The sequence below is a fragment of the Podarcis vaucheri genome (assembly GCF_965113315.1).
Source record: "Podarcis vaucheri genome assembly, chromosome: 5".
Taxonomy (NCBI): Eukaryota; Metazoa; Chordata; class Lepidosauria; order Squamata; family Lacertidae; genus Podarcis; species Podarcis vaucheri.
In genome coordinates, this window is record NC_138763.1 from 2,065,504 (window position 1) to 2,090,802 (window position 25,299).

Genomic DNA, 25,299 nt, shown 5'->3' on the forward strand with positions numbered 1-25,299 from the left:
CATCTGTCCTGGATGAGAATCCTACATTGCAGGGGGTTGGACTAGATGACCGTTGGGGTCCCTTCCTACAATTCCACTCTTCATGGGTCTTCCTCCTAGGGGGAGGAATTATTTTATGTACTGTGTTATCGTATGTACTGTGGCTTGCCGTTGTTTTATTGATTATAGTTTAGAAATTATTTATTGTAACTGTTGAGTGGATTTCTGTTTAACTTTCATATGCTATTATTACTTAATACTAGTCTAATGATTGTTGAATGTTACCTTTTTGATGGCAGGTTGCCTATTTTAAAGTACTGTCACATTTTTGTCTTGCATGAGATTGTTATAAGACGTTCCTTTTTTTGTTTCTTCAGCTTGTAAACCGCCTGGAGTATTGCAAGACAGAAAGACGGTGTACAAATTAAAAATGGTGATGATGATGATAGGGGCCTGAAGGTTCTGGGAATGGGAGCAAAATACCCCCCTCCTTGAAGAGGGAGACAAAAAAATAACAGTGGGGACTTCTTTAAGAAACTCGTGGCAAGCTGCTTTCAAACCCAACGTTAACCGCAAGGGCTGCCGGAGCTGCCTTTGCTAAGCGTGGCGGTTTGCTCTCTTTGCCGAAGGGTGTGTGTGTGTGTGTGTCTGTGGGTGTGCGGTTTGTGCGAAAGCAAGAAAGCCTGCTGCTCTCGGCTGCTCTGAACGCTCCAGAGATACTCACTTCCCCCGGGGAGGCTGTCTCTGTCAAAAATGCACAGCTTGTAGCCAAACTCGTTCTCCAGAACCCCTCTCAACGTCAGCAGCACAAACTCTTCCTCCTCGGCGTTCCTCGCGTAGGACACATAAATGTCATACTCTTTCCCGTCTGACGGCCCCAGTTGGAGAGGGAAGCGAGCAGACGAGGAAAAGAAAAGGGGGGGGAATAGGCTTTGGTTAGTTCGGAGTAGCTGTGGGTACATCGGCTTCTGGCTCCTCTGCCCCCATGCCAGGAGGAGAGCAAAGGCCCTGCTGGGGCGGGGGCAGAGAAGTCAGGAAAAGGGGGGCTTTCTGCCTCTCGACACTATTGCTCCCTTCCAACGCAGAGCCTGAAAAAGCACTCAGCTTGCAACTCATTCAAAGGAACCTCGTAAGAAGAGTACGTTTCCGAGCACAATTCAAAGTGTTGGTGTTGACCTTGAAAGCCCTAAACGGCCTCCGCCCAGTAGACCTGAAGGAGCGTCTCCACCCCCATCGTTCTGCCCGGACACTGAGGTCCAGCGCCGAGGGCCTTCTGGCAGTTCCCTCATTATGAGAAGCAAAGCTACAGGGAAGCAGGCAGAGGGCCTTCTCGGTGGTGGTGCCCGCACTGTGGAACGCCCTCCCATCAGATGTCAAAGGGAAGAACAACTACCTGACATTCAGAAGACATCTTAAGGCAGCCCTGTTCAGACAGGTTTTTAATGTATGACATATTAGTGTATTTGTGGTATTTGTGGAAGCCGCCCAGAGTGGCTGGGGAAATCCAGCCAGATGGGCGGGGTACAAATAATAAATTATTATTACTATTACTGATGGATAACAGGCCAAGGGGGCCCCATCTAAACAAGCACCCTGGTTCCCACAGCCCCGAAAAACTTTGGAATGCAGATAGACTGTCTCTGGAGCTGGAGGTTCCACAGCAACGTCAGAAGAGCCTGGCTGCTGGATCAGGCCAAATAAATTATTATTATTATTATTATTATTATTATTATTATTATTATTATTATTATACCCTGTCCATCTGGCTGGGTCCCCCCCAGCCACTCTGGGCAGCTTCCAACAGAACACTAAAATACAATATCCTATTAAACATTAAAAGCTTCCCTAAACAGGGCTGCCTTCAGATGTCTTCTAAAAGTCTGGTGGTTGTTGTTCTCTTTGACATCTCGTGGGAGGGCGTTCCACACGGCGGGTGCCAACACCGAGAAGGCCCTCTGCCTGGTTCCCTGTAGCTTTGCTTCTCGCAATTAGGGAACCGCCAGAAGGCCCTCGGCGCTGGACCTCAGTGTCCAGGCAGAATGATGGTGGTCCACAGTCCTGTTCTCACAGCCAGATGTCCCTGAAAGGAAACCCACAAGTAGGATCTGAGCCCAAGAGCCCTCTTTCCTCCTGTGGTTTCCAGCAACTGGGATTCAGAAGCATCGCTGACTCCAACTATAGAGGCAGAGCAGAGTCATTGCGGCTTGGAGCCATCAGCTGCCCTCTTCTCCCTCCATGAATTTGCCCAATCCTCTTTTGAAGCCGTCCACGTTGCCCCTTTTCAAGCTCAATCTCATTTTGTTCCAACGGCCCTGGAGGATTTAGCGTTATCGGCAAACCTGGCTGCCTCACGGCTCAATGCTGACTCCAGATTGCTTATTCTTTGTCTGTCTGTTGGCTTATTGCATTTGTAACCCAGTTTTTTCACCAAGGAGTGTGAGTTGGTGACTCGAACCCTGGTCTCGCAGGACACTCTAACCACTACCCAACGCTGCCTCTCTTGTTTATGAACTGTTTAAAAGCACAGGCCCCGATCCTGGTCCTTGGGGGACTCTCCTTTCTACGCCTCTCCGTTTGGAGAGCTGTCTATCCATTCCTGCTCCCTGCAGCTGTACTTGCTTACTTACCATTATTATTATTATTATTATTATTATTATTGATCTGCAAGAGGACATCTCCAAAGAGGGACTGAGGCTTTCAGGCCACCAAAGGGGGAAGGATGACTAGGTCTATGTGGTTGCTAGAGGCAGCCCTGTGGCCTTTAATTCTAAAGTTCTAGCCCGGAGGAAAGCCCCTGGCTCTTGCAAGAGATGGGGAGAATGCAGAGAGGCAGAAGGAGCAATTAGACTTTCTGCCCTTTCTGACATTATCATAATCCGCCACATTCAGCCGTGACTCTTAAGGCGAGCTTAAAATGTATTTGTTTATTTAATCACACACGTATTTAATGGGCTTATTTGGCTCTGCACAGATTGAAGGCTTTAATGTTGCAGTTGCGTTTTGCCTTCTTGGGCGCCACTGGGGAAAAATTACCACGATTAATGAAATGCTTCACAAAGTACTCCAAGAGGCATGCAACAATGCTACAAAACAATGTAATGAAAATAACAATTTAATGTCCAAAAAGCATTGCAAAATAATAATAATAATCAGCAGCAACGTTTAACCATTAAAAGACTTAGAAAAATAAGACTCTGCATCTATGAAGCACTTCGGGAGTTCGGAGTTCAGAGTTGTCAGGGACCATGTGGGGAGGAATGGTGGGAGCCCCCCCCCGGATCAGGATCCTGAACCTTCCCAGGAGCAGTGGGACAGTACAGTGGTACCTTGGTTCTCAAACGCCTTGGTACTCAAACAACCTGGAACCCAAACACTGCAAACCCGGAAGTCAGTGTTCCAGTTTGTGAACTTTTTTCAGAAGTCGAACGTGGTCCGTTTTGAGTGTTATGCTTCCGATTTGAGTGTTACACGGAGGTCTGTCTGTTTTTGCTATTTATTTTGTGTTTTTCTTGTTTTTGTGACTGTGTGGAACCCAGTTCAGCTGTTGATTAATTGATTGTGTGACTGCAGTACAGTGGTACCTCTGGTTGCGAATGGGATCCGTTCCGGAAAAGAACGCAACCCACGTCTGTGCACAAGCGGGTCGTGATTCACCACTTCTGCACATGCGTGTGACATCATTTTGCGTGTCTGCGCATGCTTGAGCAGTGAAACCCGGAAGTAACCCTTTCCGGTACTTTCGGGTTGCCGCAGGACACAACCTGAAAATGCACAACCTGAAGCAAACGTAACATGAGGTATGACTGTACATTGTTCACTGCTTTCATTTTATGGATCACTGGTCTCGTTAGAGAGTAAAATTCATGTTAAATTGCGTTTTTGGGGGTTGTTTTTAAAAGTCTGGAATGGATTACCGTATTTTTTGCTTCCCCCGACCCCAGCCCCCAAACAGGCAGCTCTCTGCAAGCCGTGGGAGCCCAGCGCTGGCTCCCGCTGCTTGCGGAGAGGTCCGCGAAGCCTGGACGCACTGATCTCAGCGTGCGCAGGCTTTGGCATGCTGGCAACTCTCCGCAAGCAGCGGGAGCACTCCTGCTGCTTGCGGAGAGGTCCGTGAAGCCTGCATTCGCCCCATAGGACGCACACACATCCCCCCTTCATTTTTGGAGGGGAAAAAGTGCATCCTATAGGGCGAAAAATACGGTAATCCATTTTGCATTACTTTCTGTGGGAAAGCGTGCCTTGGTTTTGGAACACACTTCTGGAACAGATTAAGTTTGAGAACCAAGGTACCACTGTATAGATTTGGAACAGTGGTTTGCAGAGGGTCATAGTTCAGAAGACCGAAGTTGGGAAGAACTGTGTGGTGAACAGCTGGGAGAAGAAGAACTAGAAATCATCCATCCGATCAGCCCAAAGTCAAGGAGGGCAGATAAAGTGGCAGCCCAGAAAGCAAAGTGGTTGTGAGATCAGGTTGCAAGGCGAAGAAGTGAGAAGGGTGACTTGGAGGGAAGTGGCTGTAAAACTTAATTGGGAGCACCTTTACTTTGAGAATGGACTCTCTGTTCTTTCACTGTGGTCATTAAAATCTCTTTAAATGGTAAGGGACTATTTTTGCTTTGTTCTGCTTATCCACAGGCAAAGGGAGAGAGGAAGCCGCTCTCCAGAAGCCTGACAAGAGTAGCTAAAAGATGGAAAATAAGACAAAATGAAGCAGAAGTAGCAAATAGTTAAAGAACCAGAAGGGGAAGTTGAGGGAAGTCATGGGCTGGGGGGAGTTTTGTTTTATTGTATTTTCTTACATATGATAAATGTGTTGAATGTTAAATTGTAAAATGTAAGAAAAAATTATTTAAAAACCCCAAGAACAAACGAACACCTCCAGCAATGCCCCTTACCTAAGATGGTTTCATCCGTCCCAAAATGAGCCCGGTAGAAGAGGACCATTTCCAGCCAGTAGAAGTGGTAGACGAGGGTCAAGAGAACCACCAGGACGATGGTGGCTCCCAAGCCGCAGACCAGCTCCACCGTGTACCTGGGCACAGGGACTGTGGGGGTCAGGGGAAGAGGAAAGGGGGGGCATTTGCTGTGGATCATCATCATCATTAATTATCATTAGATTTACTTCTAGCCCGTCCTTTCCCCAGACCACGACTCAAGGAGGCTTATATAAAACAAAGGGACAAAATAAATACAAGGGGGGGGCATTGTTAAAAGGTAGCCTAGACTCTAAGGCAGTACGATTCATGTAACACGTTGGTGACTAATATGCACACAGTAATTACCAAAATAATTATACATTCTTTATCAATCTTCTGAGAAAAATGCAAAACCTTGTGCAAAGCCACAGACTTACAAACTATCCAACCTAAGATGAACTTATAATGTCTGGTTTCAATGGATTCTCTGTGGCTTTGCACAAGGTCTTGTATTTTTCTCAGAAGACTGATAAAGAACGTATACTGTATTTTTCGCTCTATAGGATGCACTGGACACCGGACCATAGGAGGGGGAGAACAGGAAAAAATAATTCTCCCCCTCTCTGCTCAGCGCCCCTTCAGCGAAGCGGCAGGAGAAATGGAGCCCCTTCCATTTCTCCTCCCACTTTGCTGAAGGGGCGCTGCGCAGAGAGGTGCACCCACTCCTCTCGCTCTCCAGGCTTCAGGCGGCTATCCGCAAGCCTTCAGAGCATAGCGGGAACTCCTGCTGCGCACCGAAGGCTTGCGGATAGCTGCCTGAAGCCCCCGGAGCACAGTGGGAGTTTCCTGCGCTCCAGGGGCTTCAGGCGGCTTCAGCGAAAGCAACGCGAAGCCTCCAGAGCGCGGGGGGAGCTAAGCCTCTGCGCTTCGGAGGCTTCGCGTTGCTATCGCTGAAGCCAAGGAGCCTGCATTCGATCCATAGGACACACACACATTTCCCCTTCATTTTTGGAGGAGGAAAAGTGCGTCCTATAGAGCGAAAAATACGGTAATTATTTTGGTAATTATTGTGTGCATATTAGACAGCCCTCAACTTCATCACTTTGGACAGCCCTCAACTTCATCACATCTGGCCCTCTTTGAAAAAAGTTTGGACACCACTGCTCTAAGGGAATTCTTTTTTGGCTAAGTAATTTTTATTGAATTTCAAGGTTTTTAAAAAACAAATGCACATCAAACTTAAGACACAATTTAAAAGATGACTTCCCACCCTTCTTCTTTAGTGCTGTTAACCCCATTTTAGCCCCCCCCCCAATTCACTTGCTAGAAATAAGCAAACACCTTTTTTCAGATTTCAGCGATGGGCCTTTCCAGTTTGCTAGCTACTGGTTTTTCTCGTGTTCTCTGCAAGACTGGGAATCTGGATGTTTCCACTGGTTTGTGTTAGGTTGTGTGTAGTTACCCTTCTATGCTGCGTTATACTTTTATCTCCTCCACAATCCTTTTACTCCTATTTTATTTTGTTTTGCATCCAATGCCCAAAATTTAAACAATATATATATATATATATTTTAAAAAAAAACCACACACCAGAGCTATTAAAATGCAGGTCATAAAAACAGCGCAGTGCTGTCGAAAGCCAGTTCTGATGGGATAAAAGAGTCTTTGCTGGAAGGAAGAGGAAACAAGGAGGGAAACAGGGAAGGAGCCTGTCTGGCTCCTCTAGGAAGGGGGCTCCAACGTCTGGGAGCAGCCACCGAGAAGGTCCTTACCTTTCATCTTCACCATGGCCTCCTGGTGAACAGTCCCCTTCAGGTTGTGCGCGTAGCAGGTGTAGTTTCGCTTCAGGTCCCTCTCCGTGACCTTGGGCACGACCAGAGTCTTCACAATGGTCATCTCTCCAAGGCTGGAGGGGATCTCCCTGGGGAAAGAAGAAGAGAGGTCTGAACTCAGAAGCTCTTTGAGATGCCAAGGGACTGTCAGTACACCTTTGAGCCGATGCCAACGACAGGGCTCAACAACTGGTTCTGTAGCCTTATTAGACTTTACCGACTGGTGGGGTCTGCGTTGCTCCCGGGAGGGAGAAAGGAAGTCAAATGACACCGAGGTTGATTCAGAGAAAGAGTTTATTCTGCTCTCCAGATAGCAGAAAGCCCTTGCGTGGTCAGTTCACAGCAAGTCCAAAGAAATGAGAAATTTCATGCAGTATATATATATCCTCCCGACACCCTCTCCCCCCTTCCCCAGGAATCCAGCCACATCAGCTTATACACGTAAGTTGACATCCATGACCATAAACAGATGTTCCTGTTCCAGTACTCTTATCTTGGGGCAAGAAGGCCACCAACTCTAAGAGCACTCCTGGCGCCATTCCCGGGTCCCTTGACAGACCTGACAAGGTCTGTGTGTCAGTGTGACCAGGATGTAAGATAAGACCCAGATGTGCCATCCCTGCTCCACTCGGAACTGACAAGGCCATCCATCATTACCAGCCTTCATGGACTGATAAGGGACAGGTCTTTGTTTATACAGCTGGGTTTGTGCTACACAGCTCAGGCTAATGGATTTTAGCTAATGGATCCTTTGAAGAAGGAAAAATGGGGATTTGGGGGGCCCGTTTCAGACTGACTGCACAGTCAGTTTTAGATTTGGGAAACCCGTTCCTTCAGTTCTGCCTCGACTGGGCTAGGTGACTGGAGCACTTCCAGAGACCTTCCACTCCTGGAAAGCAGGTCTAAGTGCACTGAACCCACAAGTGTCCATTGTGAGCACCAACCTCAGCAGAGTATGAACAACACGGAAGAAAGCCGTGAAGCATTACTTCTTTTATTTCTAACAGCTACTGCAAACTAAACACTAAAGAGGTACTGGCTTGCATGAGGGTTACAGCTCTCTCTCAGCCATCTAATCTCTACATAGATAACACAGAGACTCTACACAGAGTCAGGCAGGAGTGGAAGAAGTGAAGAGCAGTTTCCGCCCCCTCCTTTCTGAAAACATCAGGAGATTCTTGTAATGGGAGGGGGTGAAAATATCCACAGGGGCCACCATCCCTAAGGGAAGAACCCCAGAAGAGCCTGTTGGAGGAGGTCAAAGGGGTGTTAGCAATTTCACTCCTCCGGCGCTGCATTTGCGATCAGTGCAAATCACATGCCTGTGTGGGAAACGGAAGACAGTCTTATCTCTTCCGCTGTATGTACTTAGTACAGTGGTACCTTGGGTTACAGACGCTTCAGGTTACATACGCTTTAGGTTACAGACTCCGCTAACCCAGAAATAGTACCTCGGGTTAAGAACTTTGCTTCAGGATGAGAACAGAAATCACGCAGCGGCAGCAGGAGACCCCATGAGCTAAAGTGGTGCTTCAGGTTAAGAACAGTTTCAGGTTAAGAACGGACCTCTGGAACAAATTAAGTTCTTAACCTGAGGGACCACTGTAATGTACTTTCACTCTTACTTGTGCCTGTTGTTCTCTCGGAGCTGGAGAGAATGGAAGCTATTAGAAGATGAGGTGGAGGAGGAGGAAGAAGAAGAAGAAGAAGAAGAGGAGGAGGAGGAGGAGGAGGAAGAAGAGGAGGAGGAGGAGGAAGAGGAGGAGGATGAGGAGTTTGGATTTGATATCCTGCTTTATTACTACCCGAAGGAGTCTCAAAGCGGCTAACAATCTCCTTTCCCTTCCTCCCCCACAACAAACACTCTGTGAGGTGAGTGGGGCTGAGAGACTTCAGAGAAGTGTGACTGGCCCAAGGTCACCCAGCAGCTGCAGGTGGAGGAGCGGGGAATCGAACCCGGTTCACGAGATTACGAGTCCACCGCTCTTAACCACTTTTGCCTGTACATAGTGTATAAATAAATAGTAGATTAGCTCTGCAATGTCTCATGCTTCTTGCTGTGTTCTGCCAGAAGCTTAGTGTGCACATATCATTATGATGTACGTCGCTAGAAGCGCACCGGAAGAGAAGGGAGATGCCTTTTCCAGAGCTGCGCGTCCCGGAGGATGCTCGGAGTTCCAGCGGCTTGCAGGCACCCCTAGGGCATTTTCCAACAAGGGGGGCCATATGGCCGAGCATCCTGTTCCAGGGGGGCCAAGAAGATGCCCCAGTGGGAAGCTGCAAGCAGGAACCCTGGAACAAGAGCCCTTTCCAGAGAAACGCCAGCCCTTCTCTGTGCAGTGAATGGTTAATCTGTGGAACTCCCTCCCACCGGAGAAAGCGGGGGCCGCCAATTTGGATGGCTTTGAAAGAGGATGAAACAAATTCATGGAGGAGGAGAGGAGTTATGGGTGGCGAGTAGCCAAGGTGGCTCTGCTCTGCCTTTACAGTCGCAAGCAGCAACACTTCTGAATCCCAGTTTCTGGAAACCTCAGGAGGGGAGAGGGCTCTCGGGCCTGAATCCTGTTTCAGGGGGGGGGGGGTCCTACTGGGAGTGTCTATTCAGACTGGGACTAGATGGGCCATGGGCCTGATCCAGCAGGACTCTTCTTACGTTCTCATGCTTGCTATGTTCTTTGCATACTCTGTAATTGTGATTTCCTGAGAATTTCTCTCTGCCTTTTGAAAGGAGCAAGAACAGGAAAAGGCACACGCTAAAATTAATCTGCAACTCCAGATGGGAATCACCAGATGTGACGATCACACATGTGGGTTTTTCACTGCACATAGGGATGGACAGGAATCTATTTTCATTCCTCTTCTTTCAGTCTTAGATTCCTTTCCTCACATCTTCACGTTGGCTTGCAATTATTATTATTAATTTTTTTTTTAAAAGACCACACTAAAGTTTGACACATTTTAGTGGACATTGCTCCAAACATCATCATCATCATCATCATTAGCAGTACATTATTATTATTATTATTATTATTATTATTATTATTATTATTATTATTACTATTATTAGCAGTATTATTGGCATAATGCATTCACTTACCTATACATTTTTATGCACACGCTTTCCCTCCTAACAAACACATTTGTAGATATATTTCTAGTCAGCCTACTGCATCACAAAATTCAGAGTAGTGTGAACTGCGGGGTGGGGGCTGAGAAAAGGGTGGGATATATAGGTAAATGAAATAAACAAACAAGCAGATGGACCTGTAATCAGACTCTGTCTATGGGAACTTCATATTTATCCATGGAGGTTTTCACCCCGCCCCACAATCAATTTCTTAGGATTTTCTCAAATGGGAACAAAAAGGGGTCACTGGGTTGCTGCTAGAAGATCCAACCTCTCCATTCTTAAGGAAATCAGCCCTGAGTGTTCACTGGAAGGACAGATCCTGAAGCTGAGGCTGCAAGACTTTGGCCACCTCATGAGAAGAGAAGACTCCCTGGACAGAGGACGAGATGGCTGGACAGTGTTCTCGAAGCTACCAGCATGAGTTTGACCAAACTGCGAGAGGCAGTGGAAGACAGGAGTGCCTGGTTTGCTCTGGTCCAGGGGGTCACGAAGAGTCGGACATGACTAAATGACTAAACAACAACAACAGGGTTGTTGCTGCTTTTATTTCGATAATGGTTTTATATTCTGATTTTATCCTGTGAACTGCCCTGAGGCCTGTGGGTATAGGGCAGTATAGAAATACAATTAATAGTAATAATAAATACAATTAAATAGCAAGACTCACACACAAGTACTGAAAGGAGCGAGGTCTTTAAGATGCAGCTGAAGGAAAAGGGGGGGGTCTTCCTATATAGCCCCTCTTTTCTAGCAAGTCACTGATATTTGCCCAAGCCCCACCACCACCACCCACCGTACAGACGTCTCCATTGCGCTTCCTCCAGCCCCTGCTAAGGATTTCCATCTCCCCCTTCGCCCTGGACTAAACTGTCTCCCCGTTTCAGACAATGGGGAAATCCTTTGCGCTCACGTCAGTGTGATGTTGAACTTCAGGTCAGCGACGTCCTCTGGGTTCTTCGCATCCACCATCCACCAGACATCTTGCGGAGAGTCCTTCAGGAACGTGAACTGGACCTCGCAACGGATCTCCAGCGCTTCTCCTGGCATGCGCAAAGTTAAGAGCAACCATGTTCAATGCACTAATATGAAGAGCATTCATGAGCAGCCCTTAGGGCTGTGTGCGCCCTTTCTGGACAAACCCCAGGTCCCAAACTGGACTGGGCCAATGAACTGGGTGGATCTGGGCGGATTTGTCTGCCGCAGGGTAGGGACAGACCTGGGTTGCCCTAGATCAGGGCTCAGCAACCTTTTGCAACTGTAGGCCGGTCCACCGTCCCTCAGACCTTGTGGGGGGCCGGACTATATTTTTTTTTTGGGGGGGGAAATGAACCTATGCCCCACAAATAACCCAGAGGTGCATTTTGTCACCTATGAATAAGACTGTTGTGTCTTTATTCTTTTAGGAGGGATCAAAGGGGTCTTACCAGGGATAATAGAACGTATCCCAATCTGGGGAAGCCAGACTGAATTGCTTATTATCTTAAGAGAGTCTAACGAGTCTGCAACCAAATTCCTGCTGTGTAATAGGGGAATGCACTCTGCTATATGAAGACGCTTTCTAGCGTAAGTTAGGAAGGATAATAGTAATCAATAGATCCTCTCCTGTTACCCACAACATCCCCACACTTTTAAGGAGCAGAAACGAGCCCACCATATAAAGGTAACATTTAGATTTGTTGCTCCATTTTCCATTGCATCTGAGGTTCCTACACTGCAATGGGGCTGGACTCCAGGGTCCTCAGGGATCCTGTTTGTTATGCATCCAGTGGTCTCTGTTTGCCTGAGCTTGAGTCTGGACTAAGGATTCTGAGCCCCTGTGTTCTGGTTCGATACATGATGTCCAATCACAGAACATTTCAGGATTTAGGCCTCTGCCATTGGCCCCATTGAACTCTTGAGTCCTGATTCGCAGCTTGGAAGTTTAGACAGCCAATCACGTTGGGAGTGGGAGTGGCCCAGGATTTCAGGAGTGTATATAAGCCAGTGATGGCCAAACCTGACCCTCCAGCTGTTTTGGGACTATAGTTCCTATCATCCCTGACCACTGGTCCTGTTAGCTAGGGATGATAGGAGTTGTAGTCCCAAAACAGCTGGAGGGCCATGTTTGGCCCTCACTGATATAAGCAGTTGCTTTGCCCCTGTTTCCCAGTTATGCAGTTCAATAAAGGTTCTTGCTGCTATCGCTGTGTCTTGCCTCGTGGGAACCCACCTACACCTCACTGGCAACAAAGGTGGGATGCTAGGATAGGTTATCTCCCACTTGGACTACTGCAATGCACTCTACGTGGGGCTACCTTTGAAGGTGACTCGGAAACTGCAATTACAGTGGTACCTTGGGTTACATTCGCTTCGGGTTACAGACTCCGCTAACCCAGAAATAGTACCTTGGGTTAAGAACTTTGCTTCAGGATGAGAACAGAAATCGTGCAGCAGCGGGAGGCCCCATGAGCTAAAGTGGTGCTTCAGGTTAAGAACCGTTTCAGGTTAAGAACGGACCTCCGGAACGAATTAAGTACTTAACCCGAGGTACCACTGTAATCCAGAATGCGGCAGCTAGACTGGTGACTGGGAGTGGCCGCCGAGACTATATACACTGGTCCTGAAAGATCTTCATTGGCTCCCAGTACATTTCCGAGTACAATTCAAAGTGTTGGTGCTGACCTTGAAAGCCCTAAACGGCCTTGGTCCCGTATACCTGAAGGAGCGTCTCCACCCCCATCATTCAGCCCGGACACTGAGGTCCAGTGCTGAGGGCCTTCTGGAAAAAAGTGAGGTTACAGGGAACCAGGCAGAAAGGCCTTCTCAGTAGCGGCACCTGCCCTGTGGAAGGCCCTCCCATCAGATGTCAAGGCAATAAACAACTATTTTACTTTTAAAAGACAACTGATGGTAGCCCTGTTTAGGGAAGTTTTTAATGTCTGACGCTGTATTGTTTTTAATATTCAGTTGGAAGCTGCCCAGAGTAGCTGGGGAAACCCAGCCAGATGGGAGGGGTATAAATAATAAATTATTATTATTATTATTATTATTATTATTATTATTATTATTATGCACCAGCTAGCTTCCACGAGCTGAAATCACAGCTGGGGAACCATCGCCTCAGCTGAGATGAAATCACTGACTGCAGCCACAAGGCAGATCACACTGAGTGAATGTCATGTCCACCCAGGGCCACATTGAGGAGTTTGACACCATGGGACCACATCACCCGGCTGGAGTTCTTCCTCCAATGTGGTGGCTCCACCTTCACTTCGCCTTCCACTCTGCAGAGGGGAATCAACTGTAGAATCATTTTACGATTCTAATGCCTGACTCCGTCCAAGGCAGCTTCCTAAGCAGCGCAGCAAAGCCAGAAGCGATTTGAAAGCTTCTCCGCGGTCAACGCCTTGTTTCAAACATGCAAAAGACACACATTTCAACTGCCAGATTTCGGACTGAGAGGACGGGCAGCTGCTGGCAGACCTTACCTGGTGTGAGTTCATAACCAACTTGCTTATTTGGAGAGATGATCGTCGGAACCGTTGCCTTGTCTGGAGGCCCTGCCGACAGAATAGGATCATGATTATTTACCGCATTTTTCGCTCTATAAGACTCACCAGACCATAAGACGCACCTAGTTTTGGGAGGAGGAAAACAAGAAAAAAAATATTCTGAATCTCAGAAGCCAGAACAGCAAGAGGGATTGCTGCGCAGCAAAAGCAGCCATCCCTCTTGCTGTTCTGGCTTCTGGGATAGCTGCGCAGCCTGCATTCGCTCCATAAGACGCACACACATTTAATTGCCCTTCATGCTAGGGAAGGTTACGGCATCAAAAACAATATTAAAAATACATAAACCAAGCAAAAGGTGGGTTCTGAAAACATGCAGCTCCCGTGTCAGAAGGCAGGTCTTCGGCATCTTCTGGAAGTCGTGCAATGAAGGCGACTGTGGAGAGGAAGTCCCACAGCTTTGGGGCTGCCACGGAGAAAGCCCTCTCCCCTGAGTCACCTTCACCCCAAACCTCTGAGGGCTCCCAAGAGGGCCCCTTCCATCAATCTCAGCACCCAAGAGGGTCCCTAGGGAAGAAGGCAGCCTCTCAAGTGTTTGGGGCCTGAGTCATAGAATGGGATGGAACAAAGGGGAAAGTTTGGCATGGGTTTCTTTGTGGGAAAATTAAAATGTATTTCTTGAGTTTCTGCAGACCTTGAAGGAGCCGCTTGGAGCAAAGGCTGGATTCTGTGCCCCAAGGGAACAATCACTAGGCCCTCCAGCCATGAACCTCAGTGCTGTCTTTGACAAAATAAAAAAATTCCTTCCAGTAGCACCTTAAAGACCAACTAAGTTAGTTCTTGGTATGAGCTTTCGTGTGCATGCACACTTCTTCAGATACACACAGATCTTCAGATGCTGTCTTTGAGATACACGCAGGCATCAGCCCACCACGAATGGCTCTGGCAGGCAGTAACTCAGAAAACACTGAGAACTGCCTGAGGCAGGCTCATGTCTCCCAGTATCCTGCAACATCTGAATGAACTTTCTGAGGGCAAGAACTGCTCCACAGTGGAACAGATTCCCTTGGAAGGAGGTGGACTCTCCTTCCATGGAGGCTGTTGAGCAGAGGTTGGATTCTTCAGCTGAGACTCGGGCACTGCAGGGGGTTCAATTAGCGTATTTTTTGCTCCATAAGATGCACCTAGTTTTTAGAGGAGGAAAGCAAGAGAAAGCTCCCTGTCCCAATTTGACAGAGCGTGCAAGGGAGAAAGATTCCCCTCCGCGCGGTGGCTCCCGGCTGCTCTCATGAAAGTCACATTGCCCCTCGGACGGAGGGAACTCTAAAGAGTGTTCTAAAGTCATCTCCCCCGGCTCTCTTCTCCCCACCCCCTCGCACGGGCGGAGGACGCTTGCATGGGCGCCGCCATTAGGACACTTGCACAGGCGACATGCCACGCCTCTGCTGCTTCGGGAACCAAAGTCCCCAGCTCTGCCGCTGCCAGGGACCACACATTCGCTCCATAAGACGCACAGACATTTCCCCTTACTTTTTAGGAGGAAAAACGTATGTCTTATGGAGCGAAAAATACGGTAGGTGTCCCTTGGCAGGGGCACGGGAAGGGGGGGCAGGGTGTCCCGGGTGGCATCCATGAGGGGGGTGACAAAATCCCCTTTGGGTGCTGATCACCGTGCCGATCACCCCCCCGGACGCCAATCGCCCCAATGGGCGCCAATTGCCACGCCAATTGCCCCCAATGGGTGCCAATCGCCCCCCTGGATGCACAGCATGTGCGCTGCTCCGGGGGGCTGAGCGGCTAGCTCCGCCGCTGTCCCTTGGGTTCCTTCCAACTCTACAATTCTATGAAATAGAGTGGAATCCAACTATCTCATCAGCGCAAGGATTTGTGGCTGTGCATGGGAACCTCCCCTCCTCTCCCCACCATGTACACCCCCCCAAATCTCTTCTGGGGGTTCCCTGAACCCTCCAGAACAGATCTGGGAAGCAGCAGGAAAGTGCTTAAATTCCTGCAGCGGTGGAAGAAGTTAGTCCCGCACCAGATATAGCCCATAATGCTTGCCCTCCGTTATCATGGAAGTTTTCGAACCTGGCCCGGCTCATTCTGCAAAAATTGCAACCTCTGCAAAGCGCAGGTGTTTTTAAGCATCCTGTCATGCTTCAGGGCTTGGATGAAGCAGATATTTGTAATGACATGGTTTTGACAAGCCTGCTCTCCTCGTGACAGAGCAAAGCACTCTTGAGCTGAGGGGGCAGTGGAGGAGGGAGAAGGTGCTTCCAAGAGAGGACACCAGGACACAAATCCCACCCCAGCAGCTCAAAATGTGGGTTATTTTCTTAGGAAACTTTATTTTTAAGCAATGCTTTCTGCTTTTGTCTTGTTTTTCCAAAAGCCATTTTCGAGGTGCCCTGAAAGAACCTCTTACAAGAAATCTCAGGGCAACCACAACCCCTCCTCTTTGTTCTTGCCAGTGACAGTATTTATTTGGATAGTGGTATCACTGGGTCCGTTGCTTTAGAATCATAGAATTATAGAGCTGAAAGGGACCCCAAGTGCCATCTAGACCAACCCCCTGCAATGCAGGAATCACAACGAAAGAGTCCATGGCACATGGCCATCCCACCTCTGCTTAAAAACCTCCAGTGAATGAATGAGAGTCCACAACTTCCTGAGGGAGTTTGTTCCACTGTCAAACAGCTCTTACCACCAGAAAGTTCCCCCTGAAGTTTAGTCGGAATCTCCTTTTTTGTAACCTGAAGCCATGGATTCGAGGCCTCCCCTCCAGAGCAGGAGAAAACAAGCTTGCTGCATATTCCATGGGAGAATTCTTTAGCTTATATCTCCTGTGTGTCTCCTCTTCTCCAGGTGAAACATACCCAACTCCTTCAACCGTTCCTCATCAGGCTTGGTTTCTAGACCCTTGATCATCTCAGTTGCCCTCCTTTGCACGCGTTCCAGCTTGTCAACATCCTTCTTACATTGTGGCACCCAGAACTGGACACTGGACTCCGGGTGTGGTCTAACCAAGGCAGAATAGAGTGGGACTATGACTTCCCTTGATCTGGGGAGGTCCCTATCCTGAGGAATTTACAATCTAGGTTTAACTAAGGGATGGGTAGGTGACAAAATGAGTCAGTTCCCAAAGGCCTGTCAGAAGGGAGGACAGCAAGGAGGGAACCGGCCTAACTGAGGCCCAGCGTCGAAGGCCTTCTGGCAGTTCCCTCGCTGTGAGAAGCCAAGTTACAGGGAACCAGGCAGAGGGCCTTCTCGGTAGTGGCACCTGCCCTGTGGAACGCCCTCCACAGGCGCAGGTCAATTCTGTGTCCAGGGCAGCTGTCTACCAGCTCCATCTAGTATGCAGGACTGTCTTACCAGAGTGTCTTACCAGAGTGGTGCATGCTCTAGTTATCTCCCACATGGACTACTGCAATGTGCTCTTCGTGGGGCTACCTTTGAAGGTGACCTGGAAACTACAACTAATCCGGAATGCGGCAGCTAGACTGGGGACTGGGAGCAGCCGCTGGGACCACATAACACCGGTCTTGAAAGACCTACATTGGCTCCCAGTACGTTTCCAAGCACAATTCAAAGTGTTGGTGCTGACCTTGAAAGCCCTAAACGGCCGCAGCCCAGTAGACCTGAAGGAGCGTCTCCACCTCCATTGTTCTGCCTGGACACTGAGGTCCAGCTCTGAAGGCCTTCTGGCAGTTCCTTCCCTGAGAGAAGCGAAGTTACAGGGAACCAGGCAGAGGGCCTTCTCGGTGGTGGCGCCCACCCTGTGGAACGCCCTCCCACCAGATGTCAAAGAGAAAAACAACTACCAAACATTTAGAAGACATCTGAAGGCAGCCCTTTTTTAATGTTTAATAGGTTCTTGTATTTTAATATTCCATTGGAAGCCGCCCAGAGCAGCTGGAGAAACCCAGCCAGATGGGCGGGGTATAAACAAACAAACAAACAAACAAACAACAACAACAACAACAACAACAACAACAATAATTAACTTCCCTAGGCAGGGAGTTCCAAAGTTGCCTGGGAGCAGCCACCACCAAGAAGGCCCTCTCACCATGTTCTCACCAAGCATCCCTGTGAGGGTGGCAGGGCCGAGAGAAGGGGCTCCCCCTGAAGATCTCAGAGCCCAGGCAGGTTCATATGGGGAAATGTGATAGCTTGGGCCTGAGTCGTCCAGAGCTCTATGAGCTAGAAACCAGATGCACATCAATAATACCTCAATTGATGCCCCCTGCCTCCCCTTGTCCCTCGATTCTCCTTACCTACCACCTTGACCCTCAAAGTCCGTGTGAGGTTGAAATCCCGGCCGTTCTCCTTGTAGCTCACGACACAGGTGTAGTCAGCCTGGTACGCCTCACGGACAAAGCCAAAGGTCAGGTTGATGCCTCTGGGGTATCGCTCGTTGAAATTATCCATGAGTTTGCAGTTCTGCAGGAAACAGGGATAAGGCACGTTCACTCACAGCCTCTGCATGCAGAAGAGGCACATCTGCTAAGCACACAAGATGGACATCCTCCGAGAAGAGGAAGGTTGGAACCTAGGACCCGGAAGCAGCGCTCGCTCAACACCGGGCAGCCCCTAGCCGGAAACTCACAATTTCAGAAGCTGTCATCCCCATTTGTAACATTTTGCCACCAAAACTACGAAAACTAAGAATATAAGAAGAGTGTGACGGATCAGGCCAATGGTCTATCTAGTTCAGCATCCTTTCCTGATGTTACCCAACCAGATGTTTGACCAAACTGCGGGAGGCAGTGGAAGACAGAAGTGCCTGGCATGCTCTGGTCCAGGGGGTCACAAAGAGGCGGACATGGCTAAACGACTAAACAACAACCAACAATTCAGACACAGCAAGATCGGGACTAGATGGGCCATGGGCCTGATCCAGCAGGACTCTTCTTACGTTCTCATGCTTGCTATGTTCTTTGCATACTCTGTAATTGTGATTTCCTGAGAATTTCTCTCCGCCTTTTGAAAGGAGCAAGAACAGGAAAAGGCACACGCTAAAATTAATCTGCAACTCCAGATGGGAATCACCAGATGTGACAATCACACATGTGGGTTTTTCACTGCACATAGGAATGGACAGGAATCTATTTTCATTCCTCTTCTTCCAATCTTAGATTCCGTTCCTCACATCTTCACATTGCAATTTTTTTGCAATTAGAAAAAAATAAAAGATCTCACTAAAGTTTGAAGCATTTTGGTGGACATTGCTCTAAACATGTGTGGGGGTGGTTTGCAAGTAGTATAATGCATTTTGGTAAACATGCACTTCCATATAATTTTGCATACACACCCTTCCCCCCCCCAAAAAAACATTTAAAAATATATTTCTGGTTGGAGCACTGCACTGCAAAATTCAGAGAACTGTGAAGAACTGTGGAAGCAGAGCAAATCCATCAGGGCCAGTAGGCTTCAATAACCTTAGACTCATCCACAAATTTGTCAAATCCTCTTTCAAAGCCATTTTTGTTGGTCGTCAACACTGCGTTCCTGCAGGATGGAGTTCCACAGTTTAACTGCACACTCTGTGAAGGGTTTTCTTTCATCTTCTGAGGTTCAGCTTCATTGCATGTCCAGGAGTTCTAGCGTTAAGAGACTAGAGAAGAGAAAGCGTCAATTGTCAAGGTGCCCAATGTATTCTCAAATGGCACGATGGCAGGGAGGCAGAAACAGAGTTGCTGTGCGGTAAAAATCCAAGGCTTCTGTGTTTGGCAGCTGAGCCAAGCCACTTCCTTCATGTGCCATACCTCTTATTATGGTTCCTTTGAAGGGAGTCAAGAAGGGAGGAAGGGAAAAGCTCAGGTGAACCGTCTTCCCGATCACAGAAGGTTGGCAATCCACAATTTTGCAGCAATTATTCCTCTGTGGCCCCTTTCCAGATCACGTCCACCTCCACATGGCAAGGGGAGACAGTGGCAATATACCATTTCTGACGAAGTCTTATTAGCGGGGACGAGCAATCTACCATCTGCAAAAAAATTATTTCCAGAGAGGGTTCGGTTTCATTTTGCTAATTGACGGTCGGGATCTGAATTTTAATGGACTAGCTCCTGCAGCCAAATAAAGGCGATTCTTCTTAGCCCAGAAGAAAAGGGGTATTGATCAAAGGGACAGGAGTCTTCCAGCTCCGCTGCTGGAGCCATGAATTGCATTTCCACAGAGAGGGCATCTGAGTGTGAAGAGTGTTTGGTCTCAGGGAGGTGGCGGGGGCAGGGGGTGGGGAGAATGCCCTCCCCTCAGAAGCTGACCCACAGAGCGAAGGATGAGCAAAGCTCTCAATTTGCCGGGATTCAAAACTGCATCTAACAAAATTCCACCTGCAGAATTCTGAAACATAAGTGGCTTCTGCACGTAATCCACATTTAAGAATATTTTTCTGTCTCCTTTTTTTCCATGCTTTAATCCACTTCTGCTACTCGATGAGCTACAGACAAGGGCCGTTTTGGAATAGATAATGGAACTGCAGAATTGCATGCAGTTTTGAACCCCTCCCAAACTCCAGAGTGGATTGCAAAACCTGGAATGTATTTCATGATCCACAAAGGTCATTAGAGAGCCCCTAAAATAGGATGCAAAGTGGGGGGGCATCTCTGGAAGTAGCAGGGGGAGAAAAGCACATCACCTGCTTCTTGCCTCGCAGAACTGCTGGGGGACAAAGGGGTTGTGGCCCCTTCCGTGTGCATCTAGATCTAGATCAAGTGCATCTAGCATCTAGATCTTCCAAGTGCATCTAGCATCTAGATCAAGGGAAGTAATAGTGCCACTGTATTCTGCTCTGGTCAGACCTCACCTGGAGTACTGTGTCCAGTTCTGGGCACCACAGTTCAAGAAGGACACTGACAAACTGGAACGTGTCCAGAGGAGGGCAACCAAAATGGTCAAAGGCCTGGAAACGATGCCTTATGAGGAACGGCTAAGGGAGCTGGGCATGTTTAGCCTGGAGAAGAGGAGGTTAAGGGGTGATATGATAGCCATGTTTAAATATATAAAAGGATGTCACATAGAGGAGGGAGAAAGGTTGTTTTCTGCTGCTCCAGAGAAGCGGACACGGAGCAATGGATCCAAACTACAAGAAAGAAGATTCCACCTAAACATTAGGAAGAACTTCCTGACAGTAAGAGCTGTTTGACAGTGGAATTTGCTGCCAAGGAGTGTGGTGGAGTCTCCTACTTTGGAGGTCTTTAAGCAGAGGCTTGACAATCATATGTCAGGAGTGCTCTGATGGTGTTTCCTGCTTGGCAGGGGGTTGGACTCGATGGCCTTTGTGGTCTATTCCAACTCTATGATTCTATGATTCTATGCATGAATGGCTTACTTGCAACTGACCAGGCTAGAGCCTGGAGCGAAACACATTCCTCGCTTTGCATTTGAAGTTTTACTGCTCTTATCACTTTCAAATCAATTTCCTTGGGTCAGACATGTTTGTATGTATGATTCCGAGTTGCCACAAGATATCCAATTATTAGTAAATGCCTGGGATCGCAGGATCAAGGCCCTCAATTTTGTTCACTCACTTAGAGGAAATAGTTTTAATTGGATTTTGAACAAATGTGCAGTTCATTGTTACTGCTTTGAGTTCTGTTGGGTTACTGTCTTCCTTAGTGGGTTGTGAAAACCACTATTCTGAAAAATGCTCAATCCATAGAGCATGAGACTCAATCTCAGGATTGTGGGTTAGAGTCCCAAGTTGGGCTAAAGGATTCCTGCCTTGCAGGGAGTTGAAGTAGATGACTCTTGTGGTCCCTTGCCAGCACTATAAGAATTATATGATTCTTACTGGGTCAGGGGCTCTGGGAATGAGTTTATGTAACCAAGGGGGTAGTGGCCCAAAATGGTTTTGGAACCACTGATGAAGAGCAAAACCGAAACATGGCTTTTAGCAGTACTGTGAACAGCCCAGCAACATCACAAGTAACTTGAGCACGGCTTCAATTGCCTATGATTGTGAGTTGGCATCTGTCTCGAGAGGCAATGAAGGAATGAAGTCAAACCACTGGAAAATTGCAGCGTCTGCTGTGGCTGTAGAGACCGATATAGGAGAGACATGTTTTGTTGCAGCTGGGGCAGAAGACATGCAGTTATGCTGATGCAGATGACGTTTCTTCTCTCTGTGCTCCTCCTAATAGACATTCCTCCTCTGGTCACTGCTGCGGAGGCACAACCCGACTTTCTGTCTCCATGCACTGTGATGGTCTGCCAGAGAATTCCCACCTGGTAGGTTGATGCTTCCAACCTTCAGGTCATGTTTGTGGGCATGTTTCATCCGCCAACGGGTCTGGTGCCAGCTCCCCATTGAGGATCTTGCCAACTTCCATTCTGTGGACGTGATCAAGTCAGCGAGACGTCGCTGTGTAGGGACACAGGTGGTGCTGTGGTCTAAACCACTGAGCCTTTTGGGCTTGCCGATCAGAAGGTCAGCGGTTTGAATCCCCGCAACGGGGTGTGCTCCCGCTGCTCTGTCCCAGCTCCTGCCAACCCAGCAGTTCAAAAGCACACCAGTGCAGGTAGATAAATAGGTACCGCTATGGCGGGAAGGTAGACGGTGTTTCTGTGCAATCTGGTTTGCATCACGGTGTCCTGTTGCGCCAGAAGCGGTTTAGTCCTGCTGGCCACATGACACAGAAAGGTGTCTGTGGACAAACGCCGGCTCCCTCGGCCAATAAAGCAAGATGAGCGCCGCAACTCCATAGTCGCCTTTGACTGGACTTAAACATCCAGGGGTCCTTTACCTTTACCTTACCTAGACGTCACTGAGACAGAAGTGCAAACATGCTGGGAATGTTTGTTTGGAATCAGATTCCCAAAATCCTTGTGACACAGTCCATGTGGAAGGCATTGAGGCGTCGCTCCTGGAAGCTGTGAGTTGCCCATGACTCACTTTGGATGTTAGCATCACATTCTCCCAGACCCTTTTGCAGAAGCAAGCCATTGCTGCAGCTGCCTTGCCAATTCGCTTGTGCAGAGCTTCATAAACTTGCAAATGCATACAATCAAAACCCTCTGCAAAATGAAGCCTCCAGCCCCGGGCTTCAGAGCTTACCATATACCACCAGACCTTTGGCTTGGTCCCAGCTGGATAAAACCCTTCCACATCCGGGCAGGTGAGGTTCTTGTTCGTGTAGTCCAGGTACATGAGGACTTCTTCCGGCCTGATGGCCTGGCTGACGCAGGAACCGGGGTCTTTGTCAACGACTTCCAGCGGGAAAGCGACTTTGCTGCAGTAGGTGGTGTTTCTGCATGGAAAGGAGAAAAAATAGAGTTCAAGGTTTCGACCACAAGGTTAAAAGGGAAGGTTCACACTCAAAATACAAAAGGACTCACCGGTCACCCGAATAACTTTCTTGCATGTAACTGTTGAACATTTTAATGTTTTATTGAAGTGGGAACTGAGAGGATGCAGTGATGAGATAGAATTTTAAAAAAACTGTAGCATTGGAAGAGACCCAAAGGGTCATATTGTCCAACCCGTGGGGTGTGGTGGGTGCAAAGAGAGAAGGTGGTTGAAAGAATAATTCGTGAATTCCCAATTTGACTCATGAGAGCTTTCTTTCTGTTGGCAATTTTCTTTTTAGACCTATATTATAATTATATTTTATCCTGGCATTCTACCTTGATGTACTTTTCTCCTGCATGCAATTTGCTTTCGCTTATTTTATGCGCATTTTTTCTCAGAGATTTATCACTGCAATTAAGTTGCTAAAAATGTATAGTTATGATTATTTGCAGCAGCAGCTGTACTGAATGTGGAATTTGTACTCATTATCACGTACAGTATATATATATATATATATAGAACGTTGGAGGCTATACACCACACCCCTCAACAGTATTTATAGGAACTCAAACACCAGACTCTGCTCTGTTCCAGTAACAAGAAGCCGAAAGCACCAGCCTGAAGATGACGAGTGAGACCTCGTCGAAACGTCGCACAGACACCCCGACTCTTACACGGGAAGACACCCGAAGACACCAAAACCTGCATTCCTGTACCCGTGAAAATCTACGAAAGCATATATATATATATATATATATATATATATATATATATGCACAAACACACACACATATATATACACATACAGATACATACGTATATATACTCTGTGTGTGTGTGTGTGTGTGTGTGTGTATTTACTGAGATTTGTAAACACCATGGAGATTCCTTGAAATACAAAGTAATCTGCAAGCTAAACAAACCAATAAATATTTGTTTGCTTCTTCATATTTATATCTGCCACTATTCCTCCCATCTGGGCCCATCACATCCTGGCAAATAGAAGGGGAAGAAATGGAGGCAGTGAGAGATTTTACTTTCTTGGGCTCCATGATCACTGCAGATGGTGACAGCAGCCACGAAATTAAAAGACGCCTGCTCCTTGGGAGAAAGGCGATGGCAAACCTAGACAGCATCTTAAAAAGCAGAGACATCACCTTGCCAACAAAGGTCCATATAGTTAAAGCTCTGGTTTTCCCAGTAGTGATGTATGGAAGTGAGAGCTGGACCATAAAGAAGGTTGATCGCCGAAGAATGGATGCTTTTGAATTCTGGTGCTGGAGGAGACTCTTGAGAGTCCCATGGACTGCAAGAAGATCAAACCTCTCTATTCTGAAGGAAATCAGCCCTGAGTGCTCACTGGAAGGACAGATCGTGAAGCTGAGGCTCCAATACTTTGACCACCTCATGAGAAGAGAAGACTCCCTGGAAAAGACCCTGATGTTGGGAAAGATGGAGGGCACAAGGAGAAGGGGACAACAGAGGACGAGATGGTGGGACAGTGTTCTCGAAGCTACCAGCATGAGTTTGACCAAACTGCAGGAGGCAGTGGAAGACAGGAGTGCCTGGCGTGCTCTGGTCCAGGGGGTCACAAAGAGGCAGACACGACTGAACAACTAAACAACAATTTCCTCTCAAGCAGAACACAAAGCGGCTGTAATAATTTTCTAAACAATCATGGAAAAGGGCAAGACAGATGATCGGATGACCCAAATAGCTTCAATCTTCCAACCTTAAAACCCCTCCCTACAAGCAGGGCCCCTCTCTATCGGCTTCCTTACCTGAGCATGCAGGTGTAGTTCCCGGTGTCGTTGAGCAGAGCGGGGCGGAACCAGAGGGTGTCCTTCTCCTTGCTGATGTGGTTGTCGGGGAGGCGGAAATTGATGGGCTCCTCGATGTCCTGGCCTCGCCCAATCCAGTACCAGATCAGGGTGAGGCCCGCGGAGTGGGCGGTGCTGTAGTTGTACTTCAGGAAGGCTTCAAAGAGAGGACACTTGATTTTGGCCGGCTCCCCATTGTAGACAGGCTTGTGCTTCATGGTGTCCACACCCCAGTCGTCGCAGCGCTCTAGGGGGGGACAGGGAGAGAAATTTGCAGTCACCGGCACTCGGCTTAACCTGCCTCATAGGATTGTTGTGAAGGTAAACGGAGAAAGAACGCTGCTTGCCAAATTGCTGGGATAAAAATGTAATTTCTTTAAAGGACACTTGCAAAACCATATCGAAAAATCAGAACTCCTATTAGAATAAACAAGTTCCGTTTTAAATACTGGAATACTCAATAAGATGGATAACAATGTGTAATAGAAAAAGAAGCATGAAATTAGGTTAGAGGTGTGTGAAAGAAAGTGAAAGAAGTGGAAAGAAATTGCAATTGAGTAGATTGGAAGTCTGACACAAAGGTGGGGTGAGGGGCGGTGGATGGTGATGGGAAAAGGAATTATCTGTGGGATTGAGTGTAGGTATGTTTGAGCATTTTTAAGGATTGTATGAAATGTATGTTTGTATGCTTGTATATTCGCAATATGTGTGTATTAATGCTGAATTATTTTAACAATAAAAACTATATATATATAATATTTTTTATTATGCAATATTCAGGACCATTCCATGAAGATGACTGGGTGCAGGGTTCTTTCTTGCCCCTTTACATGCTTAGAAAG

General features: G+C 47.7%; 1 protein-coding gene and 1 long non-coding RNA gene across 5 annotated transcripts in view; one reads left to right on the top strand and one right to left on the bottom strand.

The window, feature by feature from the left end:
* Positions 1 to 25,299, top strand: part of LOC309533325 — a 428,448-nt gene that overhangs the window by 282,937 nt on the left and 120,212 nt on the right. The window lies entirely within an intron of this gene.
* Positions 1 to 25,299, bottom strand: part of IL1RAP (interleukin 1 receptor accessory protein) — a 100,131-nt gene that overhangs the window by 22,713 nt on the left and 52,119 nt on the right. For all 4 annotated transcript variants that reach the window (XM_082224170.1, XM_082224172.1, XM_082224171.1 and 1 more), the window contains exons 3-10: positions 24,419 to 24,704; positions 22,404 to 22,596; positions 17,620 to 17,785; positions 13,325 to 13,396; positions 10,768 to 10,897; positions 6,668 to 6,816; positions 4,875 to 5,024; positions 704 to 847 (exon numbers count right to left, since the gene is read on the bottom strand). In XM_082224170.1, coding sequence (XP_082080296.1) covers positions 704 to 847; positions 4,875 to 5,024; positions 6,668 to 6,816; positions 10,768 to 10,897; positions 13,325 to 13,396; positions 17,620 to 17,785; positions 22,404 to 22,596; positions 24,419 to 24,704 — 1,290 coding nt within the window. The remainder of the gene's footprint in view (positions 1 to 703; positions 848 to 4,874; positions 5,025 to 6,667; positions 6,817 to 10,767; positions 10,898 to 13,324; positions 13,397 to 17,619; positions 17,786 to 22,403; positions 22,597 to 24,418; positions 24,705 to 25,299) is intronic.